Below are 25,014 nucleotides of genomic sequence, written 5' to 3'. Positions count from 1 at the left end.
ACCCACGGTCAGTTGAATTACGCGCGCTGTATAGAATACTTCAAATTCATATATTTTCCGAGAAAGTGTCCCTCGGACAAGAGGTGAGTATCGGGAAGGAACAAGTTTGAGAGGCCACACTGCATCTTTATACGGTGTCTTTGCCAGCCCCCTTTCAGTGAGCGTCTAATGGAGACTAGATCCCATTATCAACCGTAATCGACACGAATTGAGACTACCATTTGTTGTCCATAGCTTCATACAATAGTGCGCTCACTGTTTTGAGCTTGGGCAAGGAATTTACGCTATCGCCGTTGTCAAAAGAAGTAGCACCGATGTTTTCCCGGTGGAAAGTAAGCTGGAAGATCTGTGAGCATGATGAAAGTACCGTACTTTAATGGCTGAATATACACAGAAGTTAGAGTTAGCATACGCGCAGAAGGTTTTGCTGCGAATGAATTTGTTCATATACTCCATGTATAAGCCCAACGTAATGATGGGTAGGAAGTGCTCCATTGTGCTTGTTACATAATTCGCCAACGGCTGTCGTGTCAGACCACATCTACACTACCTCCCACTCTGTTCAGTTTCGCCCGCAATATTCCATGAGGTATCCCTGTTTTCGATAGCAACCAAATCGGATGATGGCGGAAATCAATGGATTATTGCTGATGTGGGCGTAATGGTCAGTGACTCTTTGCCCACGCGACACCTTCCACCAAATGATCCGTTGGAAGACGATCGCAATAGACGATACGTAGTTATTGATGACGAGGCTTTCTCAATTTGCCCTTGGTGCAGCACAGCTTGGGCATAGCCTTCTTTGACGATGATGCAGGAGCACAATTGGCCAAGCACTATCAAGTTTCCACGTCGCAAAGCCTCCACCTCCAGATCGTCCGCTCCAAGTTTCCTTAGACTGTACGCCACCAGAAGGTATGATCCTATCCTCGCGTAGACAGCGGCGCGAGGAATCTCATGACTCGCCCTCGGCTACTTCTGTGGCGTAAGCGCCCAGGATAAAAAGGCTGTTAAGTTGCTCAATTGACAGCAACCATTGGCCAAGGTGAATATAATGATGAAATTGTTGAGATCCTGCTGCGCTATCCAGGAACAAGATTGAGGCGTGACGTAGAGAGGTGCAAGGGAGCAAGGGCTGTCAGACTGCAAAGGGGATAGCGGGGTAGACCGGTGGGGCGCAACGTCCGGCTGGGCATGCAACGCTCCGTTCCCTCCTCCTTTTGCACAACGGCCCCTGAGACGGCCCTTTTCATGCTGACCACATCCTAGAATGTATTTTGGGACATCCGAAGCGAAACAACACTCACAATTGATGGCATACAGTCCCAGGTTACACAGCATGAAAGTAATGGCGCTTCACACCATCCACAAGTTCAGTGACGCTGGCAAGTACCTATAAGACCTCATCCTTGCTATACCGCTCGGCTACCGAATCACCACCAGGTTTTACTGTTGTTCTGCATATTGTTTGAAAGCCATCTCTTGGATCTTATTCGTCAATGGGTCGTAGCTCCTCTAGCTCACGTTTCCCGTCATGTTCTGGATGCACCCCTATCACCGCCACTTGCATGGTTCAATGAGGTGTCGACAGTGCTAGACAGCACTACTTTCGCCACTTTTCACCGTTGTCAACGATCATCTCCCGAAGATCTACCAATTGCTAAAGAAAGAAAATTCACGCTCATTTGACCGTATGATGTGGGTTAGTTCTGGGTCTCGCGTCCACATGCTTGATCTTTGGATTCACAAAGGGGTTAATCGCGATACAATCTCATATCCCACGTCGCATTGATGCATTCACCAAGTATATAGCCGTGTTTGCCGTGAACATGGGCTTCGAACAATGCTTTTTGTACAAGTTTGACTTGGTCAAGTTGCCGGAAATGAGTACTATGCGACCTTGTCGGCCATGTACTTAGCCGATTCTCGGCTCCATCGACGTCACCAAGGGCATAGCCACAGTATCTAGATGGTGTCCTGCTGTCCTATGAGAGGGCATTGGGAATACCATAATTCCTCTATACGGCTGGCAATACGGTCATACATGGCGTACGCATACACTGTGGCAAGTCTACGCGCCAGCGCGCAGCCAAAATATGCTTAATGTGTAAAGAATGCCGTGTTAAATGTCATATCCATACTGTGTACAGCTAAACGTCCGGCATAGATCTACATTCTGTGGCTTTTCACTCTCTAAATGCAAAGAACAGTTTAACCGGCACGTTTCAAGATCAACAGCCCCGACGGAGTCTCCGCACCCGGTAGCATCCAGTCAAGACGATCCACCGGGAACGAGGAAGCTGGGATGATTCGAGATCGACGTCACTCCTTACTAGGGTCACACATACCACGACTAAGTTAGGTGTAAACAGGTGGATCGGTACCTTTATCGTCGACTGATTGTGGACGTGCGTTCCTCGTTCCTCCCCTGGCCGATGACGATCATCTTCCGTGAAGTGGCAAGTCTAATGACGATGAACGCCGCAAGTAAGAGTTGCGTGTACCTTGGAACAGACCCTGGAAAATGAATACACGTATCAGCCAGTAGTCAAAAGGAAAGGTATAAAGAGAGCACGCAAGTCCTCGATAAAAAAAACATCATCACATCCAACTCCACACATTCGCAAACAAACTACAACCTTCACTTTTCCAACTAACCAATTACACTTTCTTTATCTTCAAAGATATATCAGCTTTTCTCCACCATCAAAATGCAGTTCTCCATCACCACCATCCTCGCCTTCGCTGCCACCGCTGCCTTCGCTGCTCCCCTCGAAGAGCGCCAGGTTGGCCTCTGCTCCTCTGGCAACCCCGTCTGCTGCGCAACTGACGTCCTCGACCTCGCTGACTTGGACTGCAGTCCTCGTACGTTTCCACCTCTTCCTTTCCTCTCCCATTTGAAAATAAAAACCACAGTAACTAACGCCTCACACAGCTACCGTCACCCCTGCTGGCGTCAATGAGTTCATCGATACCTGCTCTTCAGTGGGCCAGCAGGCCAAGTGCTGCCTGATCCCCATTCTCGGCCAGGCACTTATCTGCTCTGACGTTAACCCTACTGCCCCTGCCCCTTCTGCTGCTGCTTAAGCGTGGAGCCTTTTAGAGTCCGCTAGTAATGTATAGTGCCTGATTGGTGTGTTTGTTGGGTAGCTTTTGAGAGTAGTACAATATTCTTGTTTTTGGAATTTTCTAGAGAAGTTGTAGGGTTGGTAGTGAGTCTTTAATCGAAGTTTCACATTGATGGTTTGGTGCTTTTGCTTGTGGTGTAACGTGTTGGGTGACTTGCTGGTGTGTTTGACGGCATTGTGTGGTGCGCGTTGTCCAGTCTGTGATATGGCTTCTTCACTTTGTAAGAACGAATCAATCTAGGGGTTCCACTGACATATCCACACGTGAAAATAACTTCATATCACAATGTGAGAAACGCTAAGCGTCTTTGATTATCAAACGATCTCTAGACTGCTATATGAAAACACAAGACCAAGGGGGGGTATCATCCAAGCAACGTGACAAAACAAGAAGAGCACTGAAAAGTCAATAAGAGCAAAACGCGCTGAACAGTAACTCCCTTCAAACAAAGCATGCCCAATCATCATAAACCAAGAAACCGCTCAAATCTCAACATCCGGATAATCTGCATCCAACAACAGCCACTCCACACTCCCCTGCTCCCACGCCTTCTTCAGCGGCTTATACTTCCCTTGTCCATAATACCTACAAAGCGCACCCCAAACCCTCTCATCCTGAACCACGGCATCGCGGAAAAAAACACAAGAATGATACCAATTATCCCGCGCATCCCAAACACACAACTCATCGCATCGCTCCGTGAAATTCGCCGCCTGGACAATCAACAACATGACTTCCCCGAACAGCGGCGACATGCCTAGATCATCCTCACACGGCTTTTCGCAGTCGAGCGCCTGGAGTCTGAGGATGGCAGCGGCGCGTTTGAACTCGAGGGCTATGGTTTCGAGGTTCGACTTTATGTAGTCTGAGGTAAGGATTTTTGTGCGGGGTTCCGGGAGCGAGAGACGGCCCATGGTGGAGTGAGACCAGAGTTTTAGGGCTGCGGCGCTGGGGGTGGGGAAGGAGAAGGAGGACCAGGTTAGCGTGAGGAGTTCGGGGGTGGGTTTGTTGGACCACTTTGGGTCGGTGAAGTCGAGGAGGTTGGGGTCGACTGGAGTGGGTTTGGGTGGCTCGGCAGGTTGCTTTTGACGTGCTTGCGAGGGTCGTGATGGCTTTGTGAGTGGTGGCTTGGATGTCCTGTTACTTCTCCGATGGGAGGGGTTCACAGGATTTGATGGTATGTACGTAAAATTGAGAGGAGAAAAGCTAGTTATCGTTGTAGACTGTTCCTTCTGTGGAGGTTGCACAGTCTCTTGGACCGGGATTGCGGGTGCTGCATCATCTGCAGGCAAGGTGGATGATGGGTTTGGTAGCGGGTCAGACTTTTGGCTGGGTTTCTGGTACGAGAAGTTCGTCGGGACCGTTGACATCGTATATGTGTAGGTAGCTGGAGCGGAATCTGGCTGTGGAGCAGAATGTTCTGGCTGTGGTGGTGGTGATGTGGCGGAGGAGGAGACTGGAGCCACTCTCATTTGCTCTTGGAACTGAGGCCTAGCCTCGGTAATACTCATAACAGGCTCAGGTAGGGGCTCAGGTGTAGCCTCAGGTATAGGTTCGGTAATAGGAACATCTTCAACAATGGGCTCAGGTATAGGCTCGGGAATAGGAACAGACTCAGACACAGGCCTAGGAATAAACGGTGGCACGAAAAGGAACTCGCTGAGGCGTTCTTCCAAACCGAACCAAATCGCAAGATTGAGATACCTCCTGATGAACTCAGGCATTCTGCTGTCTTGGTGGTTAACAAAGTCCCAGCCATATGGTGAGAGGGCGTTCCAGAAATCGATGATTGTTTGCCCCCAGACGAGATAACCGGTGGGAACACCACTCAATCCATCTGGAAAGAGTGGCTCCAGATACTCCTTTGCTTCGCACAAAAGGTCTAGTATAAGGGCGGCCGAGAGCTCGTATCCCGAACCAGTGGGGATCATGTTGAGGAAAATGACCATCTGCTCCTGAATCTTATGCTCCTCCTGGGCAACCCGATTCAGGGCGTTCACTCGTATGGTTCTGGGGCTCGGGGGTTCGGGAAGATGTGGAGTTTGAGGAGTTTGGATAGGAGTTTGGATACTCGCCGTTTCCGGGAGCGAGGTCGACCTGTTGCTTGTGGGTGGAGGCGAAGGGGTGTCAGGAAATAGTTGAGCTTGCTCAACCTCCTCATGTGGAGGTTCAGCATCTTCTGCAACTGCCGGGATGCCTTCGTCTGGCCTCTGTACATTCTCGGTAGTTTTCAAAAAAGTACTGCCTTTATAGGTAACTGGAGGAATATATCGTGGGCGTTCAACGTGAAGGTTTTGGCGAGACGGTGTAAAAGATTCGCCTGTCCCACGGAAGTGCTCGAAAGGAAATTCATATGGCGGAGAGTAGATTGTAGGTATAGGTGAGTCCGGGCGTGGTAGTGGTGTCGCGACGGGATAAACCAGAGGGGAAGTAGGGGCGATTGGTGTTTTGGCTTCAACTGATTGTCTGTCAGCATCGTAGTTTTCGTGATGCTGGTATCCACGGTTGAACTGACCCTTTTCCAATTCGTCCACTTTGTTGAGAAGATAGATACCAAGGGCGAAGAAGACACCTATTAAGCTGAGTTTAGTGATGATTGAGACAACTAAACTCTCTATGAAAAAGTCACAGATCTCATAGTACACCTCCCAGTACAGGAAGTCCATAATGTCGGTGTAGAAGCTGCAAATCTGAGAGATGATAGCCCACATTTTTTCCGTGACTTGTGGAGTTGGCTCAGATTTTATCCTTTCAAAGGTTTCAGATAGTAGTTATATGAGAAAAGAAGAGAGGTGGGAGGAGGTATTGTAGGTTGAGATTGCTATGTATAGTTGAAGCAAACTTTATAGTTGAAGGAGAGGTGGTGCCTGGCGGCAGAATGAAAAGCAAGATCTTCAAAGTGAATGTCAAAGGTCTGCGACGAACCGTTCGTCAACACTGCAACAGTTTTTCCATTGTTGTGTGGGAGTGAAAGTGAAATGAACACAACTAGAAAGCTTGGCATGATGCCCGCCACGCGTGTGGAGCAGTGAATCGGCTAAGGACTAACACTGCATTTGGTTGACAGTGAAACGCGACTACTGCATTGATGTTCAAACGGCAATGATATTTGGGAGAGGATATGATCAAGTCAAGCGTGGAACAAAGCGGCTCGGAAGGACCAGAGACTAAGAGTATACTTGAATTCTCTTTGATAAGATCTTACAGCAGGCTGTCAAAAGCGTCCCGTTCCTTAGAGCGACAAGCAATGCTTACATCATCTTCTTCCAATCTGCAAATCCAATGCTTTTGCTAGCACGTAGAGCATCTCGAGCCTCACACACGTGACTCCTTTCTCTTTGCCCATCCTTACTGGATTGCCTACGATGGCCTCCACTTCTATCCTCCGGCCAGCCTGCACATCTTGAAGCATACTTGGTTCAATGCCAGCATTGTTTGGGATCCTAGCTTGCGCCCGCCCGAGCTGAATATCGACCTGCTCTCGTGTGATGTCATGGTCATGTGCGGCTGCGATGTCCCGGATCTCCAGCATAACGGCCCGCAGCACATCATTGGCTTCTTTTGAAGCTGTCAGAACCTCGGTATCTTTGCTCAACGTGAGGGCGCATATCGGGTTCCAGGAAGCGTTGACCAAAAGTTTGTACCAGCGCTTGGCTTGAACGTCATCGTAGAGCTCTGCAGTACCGCCGGCAGATGTTATAAGTTCTGCGAAGGCTTTGGCATAAGAGTTGGATGAGGAGGATGGATAGGCTCCCAGCTGAAGCTGCTCTACCTCGCCATGTCTGATAACACCTGCTGGTCTCTGGGTTGCGGGAAGATAGACAACGGTGCTGATGATGGGGTTGTTTGGGTAGGCCTGCATGAACTCTTCTTCAATGCCTACTCCGTTCTGTATCAGGACAATAGCCGTATGCCCAGGCGTCACAGCAGGGCCTATCAGCCTGGGCACCGTACCCGGTATGGCTTTGCTGCAGACAACAATGTAGTCGTAGGGTTCTGGCGAATGGGATGACGCTTCGCCACAATCGCGGACGACGTTTGGCTTGAAATGGATGTCATTGCCGAAAATGGACGAGTTGATAATGAAACCATGTTCCTTGACAACATCGTAGTTAGAGCGACAGACGGCTGTTGTATGGGCTACTTTGCTCAGTAGGTACAAGTAGATAGCCCCGACACTACCAGCGCCGAAGAGCAGGACCCGTGGCTGGCCTCTGGATGACATAGTTAGCGAGCGTATGTAAAATAAGTATGCACAAGCTCGCTCTCAGTGGTCAGAGCTGGCGAGGTTGAAATGCGAGTGCCGTCGTATTCCCCGCATCCCCGCCGCCCATGGCTGTTGCCGAACAACTCTCCACTCCTCCCCCTCCCCCCCGTCTCTCCATCTCCTCTGGAATTCAACAATGCACGAGTATCCATCTGTCCCCAGGCCATCAATGCTTGACCCAGCAGCCATTCGACTTGGAGTATGAGTAAGTAATTCAACATTGTTTGCATGCACGGTCACATGCCAAAGATGCGCTGTCATCCAGTTTCAGCTCGCCCACCGCCTATTGCGTATGTCTCATCGCTTCAGCTGACAACTCCAGCTTCAGCTGCACCCGCAATAGCGAGCTCCCCGCTCCTCGATAGATATAAATTCTGACCATGGCCCCATGCATCCAAGAAACTCTCCGCCTAATCCACCGAAAGTCACTCGAAGCAAAAAAACAGAGTGAATCCACAGCCGCAAAGTGGGACGCCCGAGGTGGGTCGGTCACCCTCATGCAATCTAGCGGGCAACAGTTAATTAGTGGAAATAGCCACACACCCTGAGCGCCAAGCGATAAACAGAAATTAGGCCCCCAGCCTACACCGGATGTGGTCTTGCATATGCTGGGCACCTCTGTAGCCCCCAAGTCGTACACAAACGAAGTGGTACCAGAGCCGACACGCCAAATCGTGTCTTAACGGCGGCGGCTCGGACCGGTTTCGTTCGCGCTCTCGACATTGTACCACCGCCCTTCCTGAGAGCCCCTCCCTCACCCTTTCGAGAATGAAGTACCTCACGTCTCTGGTCTTGTACGCTACCCATGTTTTCGCCGCCAGTCAAATAGCCCTCTTCACGGATGAGCACTGCCAAAACTCGCTGCGAGGTCTCGAAGGTCCCAATGGCTATCCCAATGGCACGTGTACCGATCTGCGACGTACTGGGCCATACGGCAGTTTTCAAGTTGTAGGCCTGGATCCAGGCTGCACTGGTGAGTTGAAGCCATTGATCGCGAACAGGGAAACGCGCATACTGATACAAAGGCGATTTAGTCACCATCTACCAAAATGACACCACCGAGAACATCTGTTCAGGCTATCAAGAAGTGATTCAGCCCATCGACTGCTACAACTCTTCCTTCGTATACTACAGTATCGACTTTTGTGATATCGTCAGCACCCAGTCGCCTACTCCATCTGTCATTGCGCCATCTTCGCATTCCTCGGGTATATCCACAGGCGCGGCCGTTGGAGCTACACTTGGTGGAGTCGCAGGGCTTGCAATTATCGGCGGACTGATTGCATTTTTCATCTTGAAGAAGCGAAGAAAGGCACGGAGAACTCCAGAAGTCGCAGAGTATTCGGCTTCAATGCCGTCCGAGGTACACGCGAAGCACCTCCATGAGATGGGACCAAGTGCAGTCGCATACAAAAGAGATGCGGCGGTGGAGGTTGAGCAACCAGCTGCTGAGCTCGAGGGCAGAGAATTGGGTCATGATGATGAGGAGTCGAGGACTTTACGCTCATGAGATGCCGATTAATGCACGAGTTTGAGTAGCCTTGGACTACTGCCAATGGTCACTTCAACTGGAACAGTGTACTTTTGGACTATTGCTGTGGTTTTGTGCTTGTGTCGCATGGACTGGAATTGCCCCAAACCAATTCGGACTTTAACAACAGATACAGAAATTCCGATGTAGCCATATTGAGCAGCAACGAAGCGCTATAATGTAATCACGACTCACAGACGAATACCCTTGCAGAAAGAGCCATAAACGCAAGTCGACGGGAGGGACAACCATGGCCCATCATTGACATCGATGATATTCCAGCAGCATTTTGCAGCGATGGGGTTGCGAAATGTCGTTTCCAACGACGTCGACCGAGTCATGGCCCCAAGAAACCCTTACGGGCCAAGAAACCCTCGGCGCGTTACCCAAGCCGGGTATTCAGGGACAAGAGAAAGGCGCAGCACAAGTGGGATGAGCCAAGGGTCTTGGGGTGATATGACTTTGCGAAGTACATGTGCATGCATGATACGAGTCTAATGCTATTTTCTGGCATTTTATCAATTGCCAGATGTGTTACTATTGTTGGAAGACACGGTTCAGTGTAGGAGAGCGGGAAGGCACTTGTTACTAAAACAGGTTTAGTGTAAAAGTAATTAGTATGATCAGGTCCTTTGAGGCCTTAATGATTGCCTTTCTTCACGCACACACCAGTTGCTTCGAGGATGACCAAGTGCCCCACTACCAGTTCCACAAATACCCCAGGGTGTCGAAATCCCTGATACAGACGGAATACTTAGAGGCACGGGCGAGAACTTTCGTTTAGCATTATTGTCTCCTATTGCAAGTGTGCTTGGAAGCTACGGATACTTAGTCTTCACAAGATAATACGCCACATTGCGCATATCATCAACCGTGTCAAAATTCGGCTATCTAAGAACAAGGATATCTGCGCATGTTATGATCTCGGCCTTTCTCTGTCCTGTTATTGGTGATCTAGACAAGGTGCAAAGGAGAATTCCGCATAATTTTAGCAATGTAATTGGTTTTCTTTCTTTTAATCGTGATAGCGGATAATGCACCCCGTGTCTTCGACTCATGACACACTTTTCGGTACATGTACTTACTCGAGCATATTGGTTTCGCGCTTTGGGCAACCTGTCGAGTCAATATGGGTATTGGTAACAATGTCTGCTTGTAGATCAGTGTCCTTTGTAACACACATCAACACGCTGTCTTCAAAGATCAAGGCATCTCAAAGATCGTCTTTTGCATCTCAGCGAGAAGCTCAGAGAGTGTTGTCTGTCAACAATCAATCACTAATGACTGCTGTTTGCAAACAACCCAGATGACGGTCGGTTCTGTGCAGAATGAAACATCTTTGTAACCCTTCTCGACATTGTTATCTTTATCTTTTCCCTCTCCGTTGTAGTGTTCATATAGAGACATTGTGCGAACACAAACAAGCAACAACCATATCTCGAGTCTGTGAAATGCTATACTGACGTTTTACCCATGGGTGTGTCTTGCTATAATGCATTGTATTCTATCATCATTTCCAAAAATCAGTGTGCCAAGCAGTCGGATGTAGTAGACGGGGTTTGGTTGTTCTTGGACTACTCTCCCGGTCTCGATACCTAGATGAGGAAGCTCACCGCATGACAGTCATTCTTTACTAAGCCTGTGTCGACTTTACGATAAAGTAATTCGTAAATCAGAATTACTAAGTCGACTTACTAAATAGCAATTACTAAGTAAACTGACCCCATTGTTCAATGCCTATCCTTTTCTTGCCCTATGCGGCATGTTCGGTCTCGGCCAATAATCATTACTACTTTTAGTTCCATTTTCCAGTAATCACCGTCTTCGACGGCTTTTATCTCCCCTGCCCAAACCAGTATGTTGAACTGGCCAATCAATACACATATTTTGATTTCCGACCTGCTAAGACAGCCATCGATGGATTTTCAAGACTGCCCAATCGGGTACGCTGAGCTTTGGCCACCACTAGCGATCTCGAAAGTTTTGGGATTGGGTCCAACGCCGCACTGGTATCGCATTCCACTGTCGCCGCGTGCGTTTCCTTTCTTGTTTATTCTCAATTGTTGCATTGCGATTCGTCTCAAGTCCTTCCTAGTCGATGTCTGCATGCTCGCGCACAGTCAGAGCCGTATCACGCTCTCGCGTCCCGCCACTGAAAACACTTTTGCCATTCCTGTACCAAACAACAACCATCCAGCGATGTCAGTCCGCCACACGACCAATTGTGCGCCGCACCATTGCTTCACGATCACGTCCGGACAATGGAGATGATATTCCCTTCGTGGATGAAAATCTACCGCCTTCTATCGACCACGAACCTGCACGAAAGACAACCATAACAAGTACTGAGCGTGCAGCGTTCGAAAAATTGTACAGAAAGTTCAACACTGAGGGACGACAACAAAAGGAAAAGGATCATGTTGTGGAGCTCGACCAGATAGCGGACGAGTACTATGAGGATGACGAAGAGAACTCGAAGCCATCTCTGGACCAGATTTTCGACGAGGCTATGAAAGGCGAATCGCGACTTCGGTCAATACGTACACTTGCTCAGCGGCAAAGAGCGGGTGCTCAGTCAAGGAAGGATGGCTCGCCTACAAACCAAACTGGAACAGAATTGGACAACTCACGAGGTGGTAGGAGGAAGGGCTTGGGCTTCGATACAGCGCAGCTCAGAGAGATGCGCCTGGCAGAACGAGAAAGAGTTGACAAACTCATCCGCAATGCACCCACCGACCGCGAGCTCTGGCAAGTTCTCGAACGCGAAGTCTTCACCAAAGTGCGTGCACTCGACCTTGACAACACCAATGCTGGCGAAAGCAGACCACCAGCCGCCGAGTCCAACAGTAGAGCGCGGACAAAGGGTACCACACGGCCCCGGACTGTCACTAAACCCGATCCACCTTCTCCCGAACAGCGTATCCTGTTCCAAAACTACCCCCACCATCTCATAACCGCCGTCGTCACTCTCCGCTCAGAGTTTCCCTCCTCACTACTTCCCCTGTCCATCTTTCCCACAATCAAGAGTCTCGGTCGCTCTTCTCACGTCCTCGGTGCTACAACAACTCTTTACAAGCACCTGATACACACAGCATGGATACAGCGATCCTCTTTTACAACCATCGACACGCTACTCACCGAAATGGACAACATCGCCATCGAGTTCGACGCTGATATCCTTGCACTGCTCGACGCCATTCTCAAAGAAAGTAATCAGGCGAGAAGTGGTATCTTTGGGCGAGAGCTACAGCTGGTGTACAGCATGGAGCTGTTCGCTGATGAGATAAGTAAGATTGTAAAATGGAAAAGAACTGTGGCGGAGAGGTTGGGATTGAAGAGTGAAGAGGCTAGATTGGATGATAGGGTTGTGAGGAGGATTCCGCAGCAGGGAGGGTCTGCGAGGGTTGCTGAATCGTATGAAAATAGACAGGATTTTCAGGTGGAGAAGCAGGGTGATGCCGTCGGTGTAGTGGAGAGTGATTCAGCACTGGATGATGGCGACAAGGACAATGACGTGTCTGCCGAGGCAGCTGAAACCTCCAGCACTGCTGCCGACGAGACTAATGGGGCGGTATCGGTTACAGAGGGAGACGCAGCAGCAAGCACCGACGGCGAGGAAAGGATCACTGTCGCTGCCGAAGAACCTGTCGAGCAAAACCGCTCCTCCGAGAACGACGACACACCCAGCGAACCCACCAAAATTACATCGTAGATACATCGTGTACCATAGTGTAAAACTATATCAGCAAATCACAATCACAATCACAATCACAGTCCAATTCAAACACGCCCAATTTCAACCATAAAAAACATATTCATTAAAAAAGGTAGCAAAGAAACTCCATCGCCCCACCCCCCAAACACCGACCTCGTTTTCATTTTCATATTCATAATCATACACCCCAAACCCCCTCATTACCACTACTTACAAACTCTCCCACCCCCCATTATTCACATCACCCTCCAACCTCCTCGCAATAAGGCTCTGCACACCGCCCTCGAGCCAGACCTTCCTAAGTAGCGCATCGTACCGTTTCTGATTGAGGAAAAGCTGGTGGTGACGACGCAGAGCCGGGTCGACTTCACCGTGCTTGTCGAGATAAGGGGCGACATGCCAGGTACCGTGGTCGAGGTTGAGGAAGAGGACCATGCATTTGCGGATGTGGATGAAGAGGCCGATTTGACCGCCACATCTGTATGCGTATTGTCAGTAAGGATTCCTTTCTTAATATTGAAAACGAGTTGTATAGGGAAAGTGTGGAGAAAGGGGGATGACGCACTTAGCTAAATGCTGATTACAGCCTCCACGGTTCTTATTCGTCATGCAGCATACAGCTTGGCTGCACATGATCTCACCGCAGAAGAGACACAAGGCAGGGTCTGTCAGCTCCTTGCCAGTCGTTGGGCAGCGGCGGCGTATCGCTTCGTCGGTCAGCGTATCGTAGTTCTTGGGCAGGCCTACGAGCTCGAAGATTGCGGGGTGGGAAAGCGAGATCGTAGGTCGAAGGGGATTGTTGCCTGCTTGAGCCCATAGCAAATGCCGTAGCCAGCCACCGACAATGGATCGGGTAGTGTGGGCTGCGCTTGTGCGCATGGTGAATGAGGCAAAGATTTCGTCAAGTGAGGGCAGACGGAGGATGGTGGATAATCGCGCGAGTTCGGGCTCATCTGCGCGTTCGGTGGAAACGTGTGGCAGATCGATACCGTAGCGGACGTGCATTAGGATTGCGGCTTTGCGCACAAAAGGTAGCGCATATGTCGAGACTATGGTGTGTATGAAGTAGAGAAAGTTTGGATCCTTGAATCGTGGAGGGATAGGCATATTGTCGATATCGAGCGAGGAAGGCGAGTTGCCGAAATTGGTCACGTTGTAGATGACGCAGATAACGAAGAGAAGATTGTTCATCTGCTCTGTTGATCCAAAGCTGCTGCTAACCTTTTCTGGGTTTATGAACTGTTCAGGATTCGGGAAGAGGAGATCAGAGTCCAGTGGCATCTCTTCAGTCGAATGATTCTTTCTGCCCAGAGCAAACACAAAAATCACCCGAACAATCTCTGCAAGGTAACACATCCGCATGATGTGGTGAATGTCGAGATTCGCCGCTGAAACGATGCCGACAGCGCATTGAGAGAGGAAAATGAACGGATCCTGGCAAAGCAGAGGTGTTATGCCCTTGAGATCGAAGCTCAACACATCTGGGTCATATATACTTGGGTGTCCAACTAGCAACTGACGGAATTGCCGGCGCTGGATCTCAGAAAACTCATTGATAGTCTTGGTTGGACCCTGACCTCGCAGACCTCCAATCGCAATGTATGAAGAGACACTCTCTGAAAATACCCGGAGATGCGTGATTGTCTGTGGGGAAATCCTGTCAATCAGAGTTCCGCGCGCGGCTTCAGACTGCACGCCTCGTTGAGCAATTTCTGCTGCAGCGATCGAGTATCCAAGGGCCTGCGCAAGGGCATCTGTGTGTGTAAAGTCCTCCGAGATAGATGGTGTGTGTGGGTATGCAAACGAGGACTGAATGCTGTTGACTTTCAATGTGTCTCTGAGTCTGTGGTATATCTTGATCAACTCTCCCATGGGAACATCCTGGGTCAAAGCCGGGCTGGTTTGAGTTGGGCCGAATCCTGGTTCAGCGGCTTCCAGAGGTTGCACACCCAGGAAAGCCGGGACCTGGAATCGCGGCGCAAGCTGTGTTGATGGTTGTGCAAGAGCGAGACCAGCTGTCGGAAGCTGGGGCTTGAGAAGGTCAGGCAGTCGACTCGATACCGGTTGGATGAAATTCCGCTCTGCATACCCATAAAGCATCTTCTGGTCATGGGACATATCAGCCGGTACTTTCAACCCCTTTTCCAGACTCTTATGAGTCGCGACCAGCTGTGACTCGAGCCAGTCGTCGAATGTTTGTTCAGTCTCTAGCACACCGGTACTAGATACCTTCTTTGCTTTCCAGATGATTGGTAAGAAAATGTTGCCAAGGGCTTTGCAAAGTGGGCACATGAACTCCTTGAGCTCAGGCCGTTCGGGGTGGTTCCTGGCAATCTGGCTGACATGGCGCCTCTGGGTCGCATTGAGGTATACCTCAAAGCAAGCAAAATGCATAATATGACCACAACCAGTGGTTACCGGACCTGGTGTCACAGAGGCTGGTGGGAATCCTCTTCCCAGTTCTTGCCTTTCACTAGTCACTCGCTCACCCGTGGCCGTCACCTTCTCAATCATGCGTCGGTTTCTGCCCGCAACGCCAAATGGTCGCAGGTCTTCGGCGGATCTGTCAAGACTACTTGGGGTCTGTACAACTTCATCTACCCACTCTGAATCTTCCAAGGGTGTTTGCCGAAGTATCCTGCTCTCGGAAATATACCCAAAAGATCCATACAGTCTCTGTTCGTTGCAGTCTTCTTGACATAGTATGCATGTGCCAGAGGGAAATTTCAGTGTCTTTTCTTGTTCGACAAGTCCCCCGGTTTCATCTTCAAGGTCGCTGAAGTCATCTTCACCCCAATCGAAGTCCTGATTGGCCAAGAATTTGCCTTGCTGCTCTTTGAACGCTGCCATGACCTTTGCCTGTCTCTCAAGAGCTTGCTTCTTCTTCAGCTCCTTAGACTCCTTATCTTGGGGCGCAGGTGAGGCAGTGTCCATTCTGTCAGCCGGCATGTTGATTGCAGCAGCAGCAATGATGAAAGAATCTTGCTGTCGCTGCTTGAGCCGATGAAGTATCAAACTGATCTTTGGCTCGCATGCCTTGAAAACCTCGATATCCTGAAGAGACTTTAAGATCGAAAGGACAGTCGGGTGGCCCTGTATTCCCATGCTGGCGTTTTGAGTCAACACTGAAGTGACAAACGACTCTGGTGCCTTTTCAGACCATCCATGTTCTGTGCTTTTGTCTTCGAGGATAGCAACAAGAACCAATTGTAGGACAAATTGAATGTATGTTTCTACACGAGTTGGTGGTATGCTTGGTGTAACTTGCGCAGCCTTGAGACCATATGCTAGGAGGTAATAGATGATCTGAGTGAACAACGGGGTCCTTGTAAAAGCTGACAGATCTCGGAACAAGCCAGAGGGGATTGGTCGAAGTTTCGGCTCGTAGACAATGTCACTCGCTTGCTTGCTGGTTTGCTTAGCAACGTATGCTTTGTAGATATTTTCCGCCTCCTCCCTCTGGTTCCGGTTGTATTGGTGAAGATACGGGTCGATCAAGTCGATATATTGCTCTTTCAACTCGAAAGTACCACTATCAGACAAGCCCTCTGGAGGTCGAAATCTGGTCATTTCTGAAAGCACCTCAGGAAACTCGTCTAGGTTCTGAATCCGGTCTGACAAACGTGCTGTCATGTCGGAGAAGGAGAGTGGCTTGAAACACAAAACATGCGCAATGTCCTTGCGCATAGCGACCAGTTGAGACTCGTCGTTGTCCTCTGCAGGTATCAACGAGGTACGCTCGCTGAGAATAATGATCAGCAAGTGGACAAAGTCCTCTACCACATCAATAGCTTGGCTATCTTCGAATCCATGGTAGCTAGCTTCATATCTCCCAGTCATCCAACCGACAAGTCCGAAACGATCGACCATGGAAGCTAGGAAAACTGACGGATCACACAAGACGAGAGCAGACTGTAAGAGGAAAATGTCCCGTTGGTGGGAAACGTCTCTCTGTGATACGCTTCGGTATTGAGTCATTTGGTGTCGCAATGTGATACCGTTCCTAACCCAGATTCCGGCGCGCATCTGTGCCAGCCACGAACACACCCGAAGCGGGAAATCGAACATGGCAAGTAAGTAGTCTTCAGGCTCGTGGACTGGAATAGGTGCTACAGCTGGGCCAAGGTCCATCTGTAGTTCGCTGTAAGAAAACAGAAGTAGTCGTAGGATGTCCTCCCGATTCATGCTCCGTGCTCGATCAATCAACCAGGATACAGTATAGTGAAGTGCATGATGGAAGCTCATTGGCTGAGTCGCAACAACGTAATCAACAATCTTGTATGGTTGCCTTTGAGATGACTCGGAATGGAACTCGAGAATGTCCAAAGTCTTGAACTTGGTCTCTTCTTTTAGTTCGGTCTGATCAAAGCGTTTGCGTTCAGCACCTAGCGAGTGAATGATAGCAACCTTTGCGGCTGCACGTATTGCACGTTGAATGTTGGTTGGATCTTCATCGCGAGTCCAGGCAAAAGATTCCGCGAAATGTCTACACAGCTTGTTGATCTCCCGAGTGATCAAGGAGGCACTGATCCAAGCTTCAGATTCAAATTCTAGATGCTCACCCACTTGTCGAACGTTAGGACAGATACCTTGATGAAGCTTGACAAGATCAAGGAATTGTAAGAGGTAGCGCGGCTCTTCACGGATTCTCTCCTGGACAAATTCTGATCCGAGGAGATATTTCATATCGAGGAAAAAGTGATACATGCGACGATTGGTCACGGCCCCTTGCTCGAAGGCTAACGTGGCTTTCGGATCGACGTTCGAGGGATAACCGACTTGACGCGTAGTCAAAAAGGTATAAAGGATGGCCATTAGATTAGTGAGGAAGTTTCCACGCTCAACCACCTCTGATGTGATAGATGGAGTCGTCAGCATCTGGAGAGAGAGGTTGATAATGGAGTGGTCCGGCTCGCGGTCCGCGATTAGATAGAGCTGGGCTAGAGCTGTATAGACGCCCGCAAAGCGCAGACCCAGTAAACGCTTGAATTCGGGGATTGTAACGACTGTGCTGATGAAGACATCGCGTATGCCAATGCGCAACTGCTTCCACATTCGCAAGTCGTATAAGATGAGATGATCTAGCCGTAGGCGCTGCCACAGATCCTCGTGAGGAGGAGTCCCGGGCTTCTTGCCATAGTTTTCAGGCTTCTCCAGCCAATATTTGGCCGGCCTTGCTGGCCGCAATGTCAAAGTCCGAGTATGTGGCGTCTCGGGTACAGGTAACATGGGTTCGACGTGGCTGAGTGACGGTGCACCAACTACAGGTTCACTATCGGACTCTGCGGGTGTTACGCTCTGTTCAAGCTGACCACGTTGTGTGTTTTGAGGAGCAGGGGGAGGCGGTGGTGGAGCAGGATAGCCTGCTCTGGCTGCTTCGGCCATTTCGAGCGTCTCATCTGCACTTTCGTACGCCTCCATCTCGACGTCACCATCCTCGTCCTGAGCGCCAACCTCATCAATATCCATATCATCTTGGGCATCGGCTGCAGGGCCGCCCTCGCCCTCCTCATCATCGTCATCATCGTCTGAGCCAGTGGTATCGTCAATGGCATCGGTAGTCCGCTGTCGCTGAACGCGGATAATCCGTGGGCGTCGTTGCATAGGCAACAGGCCATTGAAGAAGCCATCCATTTCAGCTTCCTTGTCTTCCATTTCATGATCGTCGAGACCATTCTTGCCTATACCCTGATTCGATGCCTCACTACCGACTCGCCACGGTTTCAGCAGTTCTTCACAAACGGTGCGTCTAAGTATCTGGCTGTCTTCACCCACACTGCAACCCGCAATGTCCGAAATCCACTCGATGATGGCACCGCCCATCTGTTCGCGGAATGTATCTCGAGCAGATCGAATTGTGACAGTCAACTTGATCTCTTCAATGATTTTGGCCATCCTGAGAAGATCTTTGATGTCTGTTCGGTATACGATCGCACTGCGCCCCACGTCATTTATCTCATACGCCTTTGCAAGGCCAAACGCCAGTTTCTGTTTGCATGCGCGTGCGACTTGGTCTCTAACGTCATTGACCGTATGCTTCTCGTCGTTCCACAGCACTAAGCAGTATTCGTCGCACTCTTCAGAGTGGTCTCCGGAGACGTACCATCTCGAAATGAGGCGTGAGTTACGTTCGTCTTGTCTGATCGACTCTTCGCTCTTAGGTAGGCGCAGTTGTTCGGGGGAACAGGAGAAGACATCGATGAGGTAATCTAGCGTTCGGGCGATTGTGATGCGTATGGTCTCGACAAGTTCGTCTGGCAGCATGGTGCCTTCCCTCGCCTTGCCAGCCGCCTTGGACTCATGCTCCGGGTCGACTGAGTGTATGTTGCAGTGTACAGGTCGTACCCACGCCTCGTCGTCTCCGCAGTCGCAGCAGCCGGAGTTACCAGGCGAGACACTAACAAAGACCTGGTGGCCCTCGTGGTCTGAGGCATCGAAACAGCGAGCGCATAGAACGCATGTATCGTCGGCCGTGCATGTCTTGCAGCGGTATGTAGCCTCGCCATTCTTGAAGATGTGCCCGCATGGCTTCCCCCTCGCTGCTGCAGTGTATTCTGCACCCTCTACTGCGCCCTGTGCGTCGCGCAAGCTCCATGGCTTCTGGCCGTCGGTTTGCGGTCCATTTGGAAAGAACAGAGGGAGGAAGTCATCCCGACCAGCAAGTGATCTGAAAAGTATCTCGCGCAGCTCACGGTCAGCAGCGAGTTCGAACCGGTAGTTGTGTCGCCTTGGCAGTTCGCGCAGCTGTCGACATAGTTCCTGCTCGTGTAACGACATGTACATGGCGCAGCTCCAGGCGGGATGGTGGGGTTGTCAGATGTCCCGCAGACGCGACAGAGGCAGATGTCGTGTATGAACAGAGCAGGATGTGTGCTGGCAGTGTTCGGTGTGGGCCTGCCACGTGAGTGAGGGCTTGCGTGATTGTGATTGCTTGGGTATTTGTGGTTAAGTGGAGGACGGGGTGCGGCGCTATGTCATATGTTTAAGTTTCGAGGTGAGGATCTAGGTAGGGCGGACCCCCGAGGCACGCGCAACGCCACCAGCGAAGGAACACTTGCCCCAGAGTCGACTGTCGTTTCACCAGCAAGACAAGACGGGTAGTCTGCGCTATGGCGATTCCTGCAGTATACGGATGCGTCACTTTGGTCCTGGTTTTTGACTAAAGGCTCCATCTATCTGTATCTTCACTCCCATCGCATATGCATGGCCTCTTCTACGCTACCAGAAAGCCTACGTAAGATGACAGCACCACTTTTCACGACGGTTCAATCACATCCAACTCACGCATGCAGCGGCCTAGCCCTATAGCCAGGATACCACAGCGCAAATGCACATGGCAAAACAATGGTCGGGCTGCCAACTTGAATTGGTATTTCACATGTTGTAGATTACACTGGTATGGACTGTGGCTGTCCCCAAGAACCGCAAAGAGAAGTCTATATCATGCTCGAGTCGTAGTCTAGTCGCTTTTCCTACTCGTCGTCCTCGGCAGCCTCCATGTATCGGTGCTTGATGTCCTTCCATTGTCGCTGTCAACTGCATTAGCTTACATCGCCCTCGATGATCCATTGGTGTTACATACGCCGCGGTTGACTCTGTCCCAGATCTTGTCCGAGGAGGTGTCGAACGCCCTGTAATTCCCATCAGCTTCCATCCCTTCCGCACTCTCATATCCCGATCTTTGCGACGTACAGCTGAAGGCCGAAAGCGGCACCGAAGACGGTGAACAACATGGTGGTGTTGCTGCGGAGGACCGCGCTGTCATCGATGGTCAGTGGGGGTCTGGCGAAGGATATGCGCGAGGAAAGACTTGCTTGTAGACAGTGCCGAGCATCTGCATGTGGCTGTTAGCGGGCGCTCGAGGCCATTCTTCGCATCAATTAACTTACGCCAGACATTTTGGACGTGTCGAAGGGGCTTGGTGGGCTGTTTGGCGGGATGTGGTGGTACTTTGCTGTCGGTGTCAAAGGGCGAGGTTCGTCGACAAGATTGAAGCTCTCGCGTCACGGGGATTTACATTGCGCTAATTGGCTGCTTGCGGCTCCTGCTTGGCTCTCTACCTTACTTTGACCCCCCCACCACGCCCATTTTCACACTGCACACTGCAAACAGCTCATATCAACACAACCTAGGTGTACGCCAAGTTCCTGGAACGGACCGGCAACGGTCCCACGAAAGCAATTGATATTTCTGGGCGGTCGCGGTTGTCTTGTACCCCCAGGCGCAACTGCTCACGCCATGCCTTCAGCAGCCACCCCCGCCATTTCAAAGGCTGGCATCACAACATCAGCCACCGGTGAACGTCATATTCCGTCCTCTGTTCGCCCAGATGGCTCCATACGCAAAGAAATCCGGGTTCGCCCAGGCTACCGCCCACCCGAGGATGTTGAACTTTACAAGAACCGTACTGCTGAGGGATTTCGAAACCGAGGCAAGAGCGGCGTGCCAGGTGCTGAGACCATCACCAAGGAGGATGAGACCAATAAAATGAGCCCTGCTGCAAATAAGAATGCCAAGCGCAGGGAAGCCAGGAAGAAAGCAGCAGCTTCTGCAAGCGACAGCAAGGAAGAGCCGAAGCCTGGTTCCACCGAGAACAAGGACAAGGACGAGGCGAACCCGGAGCCTGGGAAAGTCGTTGATCCAGAAGCCGAGAAAGAGAAGGAAGCCAAGAAGCTTGCTAAGAAGTTGAGACAGGCTCGCGAGCTCAAAGATAAGAAGGAGAAGGGCGACAAATTGCTTCCGGAGCAATTTGAGAAGGTCATCAAGATCAACGAGCTAATCCGCCAATTGGACACTCTTGGGTTCGACCCACAGGGAGAGAGGAAGAAGAGCGAGACTTGAAGCAAGCCACGCGAGTTGCCTCTTTAAATACTTGTATGGCCACCTCAGGCCTGTGGAACCCCAACACTCGCGGATTCGCATAACCACATCTGGGAATCCGCGCAATCCAGAATTAATGTGTGCCTTAACACAAGGCCACATCCTTGGACTTCCGGTACCTCAGTTGGAACATATATCCAACTTGAAAAGGCTCAGACCCTCCTTCAGTATCTGCTAGCCACCGATTGCACTCAGCACTCTCAGGCCATGGCCGTTTCAGTTCAAGATCATCTGATGGCCCAAATTACAACTTCTCTATCCCATGGATTGCGTAGTAAGAGGCCTCTTCCTATTTAACTCGCATCTTATATGAGGCTGGAACAATGTATCGTAGGATGCATACGGAAAAAAACCAAATACCAAAATTGTTTCATTGTACCATCTGCTCCCGTTTTTCATATCTCTTGGCCCCTGTGTATAATCAAACTGGAAATTTCACGCTCTCGAGATTCATCTGATTAGTATAGTAGCCAATATTGATTCACGTTTTGTGAAGCATATCAAGCGCCACTCAATCTTGTAGTCACGTGATGCTGGTCTCCTCGACACAACTTGGTGGTGACATTGTTCCAAAATCACGGCGTCACTTGAACTACCCCATTAGTCTGCTATCAAGATGCCGATGCATCATAAACTAATCGCGATACCCGGTCATAGCCAAGCCCCATCAGTGAAATACCTTTCTACTCCCGGCGCTCAACGAGCGAAAAACGTAATCGAAGAAAACGAGTCCATTTCAGATACACAAATATAACTCTAACTTACACTGAGTACCAGCATGCTACAGGTCTCACGCTGGCAAACCTGCTGCAGAAGCTAGGCATCGACTATATGACTTTAGAGGCAGCTAGAAGAATCGGTGTAAATCACTTGTACGTTATTTTCTGTATGGATTTAATATTCTTTAAAAAGCCCTTCTTACCAAGGACCATATGTGCACTACCAGAACAATAAGATTGGACGGAATTAGGGTCAAATTCACTTTCGCAATGAACATCGATGAAGCAAACACTAGCACTGATGCCCATTATCCTTTTCCGTATTCCTCTTTCCAGAATTTATCCTATCCATATCTTGTTTCTGAGAATTGCGATAACGAAGCGTAGCTCTCTTGGCAAGACCATTTTGTATCCTATTAGACTCCAGATCGCGATGCTTGAAGTCTTCTTTGCTGGGGTTACATTCAGCAGAAGCGCAATCGCAGAGGATTCGATATCTGAAGGGCTCTCTCGTCTCTTGAGGCTGTACAGGAGTCTTGTAAGCCAGTACCGCAGTGCCCTCGTCCAGCGCGGTAGCCCGGTCTTTGTGGGCTAGCAAGACAGTATCGTGGGATAACACGGCTTCGCCAACGTCCATGTGACATCTTCGTACTGGGCGGTTGAACTCCATGCCGGATTCCTTGTCCAAGAGTATTGTGAGATCGACCAGAAGATGCTGGATGCGACGAATTCGATGATCGGGTATGACAGTGATGATTCCTGGATTTCGCTGCTTTTCTTTTTGGATGTCCCTCTCATATTTCTCCAACACTTCAAGTTCTTTCTCACTAGTTATACTATCCCTCATCTTTTCGTAACCTTGGGGATTATCGCTACCCTCCCATGTAGTCGAGTACAAGTATCTGAAACGGCGATAGATGATGCTTTGCAACTCGTCCTCGTACCACCCAAACACTTTCTTCAACTCCTTTGATTTGTCGGCTTTGTCCGCTGTAGCTTTTGCTGCGTAGTTCTTCTGAAACTCGACCCATCCCATTGTGCGTAGCTCAGCCTCATTTCCATCACCATCCAGATCAGTAGAGATGGTCATGTGTTCCTGAATACTCAATAGGTCGCCTTCAAACCAACGAACTTCTAGACTTTCGCGTCCAATGTAATGCATTGATATAAATTCGTCTTGTATCTTCCAGAGAAGCCTCTTCAGCAAATGTGCCCGTTCGCCTCTTATGTGCGCAAAATATTGCGTCATTTCGCGGATGATGTGTACGCCAGCAAAGTACTGGCCAAACAAGAACGAGGTAAATTTCGGGTCCCAGCCATCCCCATAGGCCTCGCATCTTTCCGGACTATAGTACTTGTCTTCGAGGATATCGTAAAGCCAGTTGGCGAGGTCCCAAGATGCGATGAGGAGAGGTACCGAATACCGAGCAAGTGCTTTTCGATTTCTGCGCGATTCCAGTCGTCTTTCGTTCAACCCAGACATCCAGGCTGTCGCAAGGGCACCGCATAGAGCAAGAATGCCTGTAAGAATGGCTGCGATGGAGCTTCCGTCAAGCATCTTGTGCTAAGAAAGACTGTCTGCCCTGAAACGAGGTTTTCATGGGACAGTCTATCACGAAACAATTCTAAGAGAAATGTGAATAAGTGGACTAGCAGTGCTTGGAGGCGGTATGATTGAAGCCTCCAGGAATGTCTCAGTGATCATAACTTTGTGCAAAACTTGGATGTGTCTAAGTTTATGCAAGGGTCCGCTGACTATATAGAACGAATGGTGTCCCTTTTCCTTGCGAAGTGGATCAGCGGTCCAACCTGTATTGCTATCAGCTGGGCTGACGAAACACCTGTGCCGTGTTTGTATTGCAGATCGACCAGTGGATTCATTGCAATTGGCTGATCTTGATGTTTTATCTTAAAGCGGAAATGCTTTTCTCCCTAGTCCAGGCTTCCGGGCCCAAGATCGATAGAGCTAAACCTACTGACGCGATCGACGATCTTAAAGGCAGAACAACACAGCTCAGGAACCGTCAGACACTAAACTCGTGATTGCCGATGTTATTCATTCAACAATATATTCTTTGAGTGAACTTAAGGCATTTAATAGTAACGCAATATTGAATTGAATGTCTTGTTATTTGGTAGATGTACGACCTTCTCTGGCCCCACAGCACTATTCCTACCCTACCCAACATTGCCTCGTTTTTTAGATGGCGTTATTCAAGTTTAACTGATCTCCGACATGCACACCTTTCTATAGCATTTTATGGTATAGTAGTTCAGCCCCAAGTGTAGATCAATTAGAATACCCGCCACGGGAAGTCTGTGCATGCAGCACGCTAGACCTCAAAAGTGGGCGATGATGAAATCATATCCGGTTTCGACCACATTTCCTACACGGCACGAACACTGTTCCTTGCCGCCTTAAGCCACCATCAAATAATCTAACTGATTTTATACTAAGCGAGTTCAGCTCCATGCTCGTGCTGGACGCCACAAGAGCTACGTGTCAGCTCGGCTTGTACCACAACACCGCTTATACCCCATAACGAGTTGTGGGTGTTTGTTCGGGATTGTACTCTATGATGAGCCAACCTCGATGATCGATTCCCTGTAGGTTAATATAGGAATCCAGGCAGTATACTAATTATGTATCAAGATCACATGCATCTTTTTGACCAAATCGTCTGATCGCCCTTCATAGTCTGGCCAGCGCGTACTTGCTCATCGACCTTTGATACCAACCTCCATCAATTGCAATATCACACTCATCTGTTTG

General features: G+C 49.7%; 9 protein-coding genes across 9 annotated transcripts; 4 read left to right on the top strand and 5 right to left on the bottom strand.

Annotated features, from left to right (window-relative positions):
- Positions 1-2,711: 2,711 nt before the first annotated feature.
- COCVIDRAFT_107514 (hypothetical protein) lies at positions 2,712-3,087 on the top strand (the record flags this gene model as incomplete). The annotated part of the gene is made up of 2 exons (XM_014697993.1): positions 2,712-2,865; positions 2,936-3,087. 2 exons carry the CDS (start codon positions 2,712-2,714, stop codon positions 3,085-3,087), a joined length of 306 nt encoding a protein of 101 aa, XP_014553479.1.
- A 524-nt stretch (positions 3,088-3,611) lies between these two features.
- COCVIDRAFT_40524 (hypothetical protein) lies at positions 3,612-5,840 on the bottom strand (the record flags this gene model as incomplete). The annotated part of the gene is made up of 3 exons (XM_014697992.1): positions 3,612-3,634; positions 3,719-5,587; positions 5,645-5,840. The coding sequence occupies 3 exons, from the start codon at positions 5,838-5,840 to the stop codon at positions 3,612-3,614; spliced, it is 2,088 nt and encodes a 695-aa protein (XP_014553478.1).
- Positions 5,841-6,385: 545 nt separating this feature from the next.
- COCVIDRAFT_107606 (hypothetical protein) lies at positions 6,386-7,354 on the bottom strand (the record flags this gene model as incomplete). The annotated part of the gene is made up of 1 exon (XM_014697991.1): positions 6,386-7,354. One exon carries the CDS (start codon positions 7,352-7,354, stop codon positions 6,386-6,388), a length of 969 nt encoding a protein of 322 aa, XP_014553477.1.
- An 810-nt stretch (positions 7,355-8,164) lies between these two features.
- Positions 8,165-8,906, top strand: COCVIDRAFT_29341 (hypothetical protein; the record flags this gene model as incomplete). The annotated part of the gene is made up of 2 exons (XM_014697990.1): positions 8,165-8,369; positions 8,431-8,906. The coding sequence occupies 2 exons, from the start codon at positions 8,165-8,167 to the stop codon at positions 8,904-8,906; spliced, it is 681 nt and encodes a 226-aa protein (XP_014553476.1).
- Positions 8,907-11,025: 2,119 nt separating this feature from the next.
- Positions 11,026-12,639, top strand: COCVIDRAFT_29340 (hypothetical protein; the record flags this gene model as incomplete). The annotated part of the gene is made up of 1 exon (XM_014697989.1): positions 11,026-12,639. The coding sequence occupies one exon, from the start codon at positions 11,026-11,028 to the stop codon at positions 12,637-12,639; it is 1,614 nt and encodes a 537-aa protein (XP_014553475.1).
- Positions 12,640-12,852: 213 nt separating this feature from the next.
- COCVIDRAFT_18662 (hypothetical protein) lies at positions 12,853-19,425 on the bottom strand (the record flags this gene model as incomplete). Its single annotated transcript, XM_014697961.1, has 3 exons — positions 12,853-13,120; positions 13,208-13,833; positions 13,864-19,425. 3 exons carry the CDS (start codon positions 19,423-19,425, stop codon positions 12,853-12,855), a joined length of 6,456 nt encoding a protein of 2,151 aa, XP_014553447.1.
- Positions 19,426-20,114: 689 nt separating this feature from the next.
- On the bottom strand, positions 20,115-20,402 carry COCVIDRAFT_107632 (hypothetical protein; the record flags this gene model as incomplete). Its single annotated transcript, XM_014697988.1, has 3 exons — positions 20,115-20,171; positions 20,225-20,273; positions 20,335-20,402. Coding segments are annotated over 3 exons (174 nt in total), but the record flags the coding sequence as incomplete, so codon positions are not given.
- A 478-nt stretch (positions 20,403-20,880) lies between these two features.
- On the top strand, positions 20,881-21,483 carry COCVIDRAFT_107591 (hypothetical protein; the record flags this gene model as incomplete). Its single annotated transcript, XM_014697987.1, has 1 exon — positions 20,881-21,483. The coding sequence occupies one exon, from the start codon at positions 20,881-20,883 to the stop codon at positions 21,481-21,483; it is 603 nt and encodes a 200-aa protein (XP_014553473.1).
- A 1,050-nt stretch (positions 21,484-22,533) lies between these two features.
- COCVIDRAFT_40517 (hypothetical protein) lies at positions 22,534-23,724 on the bottom strand (the record flags this gene model as incomplete). Its single annotated transcript, XM_014697986.1, has 2 exons — positions 22,534-22,585; positions 22,664-23,724. The coding sequence occupies 2 exons, from the start codon at positions 23,722-23,724 to the stop codon at positions 22,534-22,536; spliced, it is 1,113 nt and encodes a 370-aa protein (XP_014553472.1).
- Positions 23,725-25,014: the final 1,290 nt, after the last annotated feature.

The sequence above is a fragment of the Bipolaris victoriae genome (genome assembly GCF_000527765.1).
Source record: "Bipolaris victoriae FI3 unplaced genomic scaffold scaffold_86, whole genome shotgun sequence".
NCBI classification, from domain to species: Eukaryota; Fungi; Ascomycota; class Dothideomycetes; order Pleosporales; family Pleosporaceae; genus Bipolaris; species Bipolaris victoriae.
This window is presented reverse-complemented; position numbering and strand designations above follow the sequence as displayed.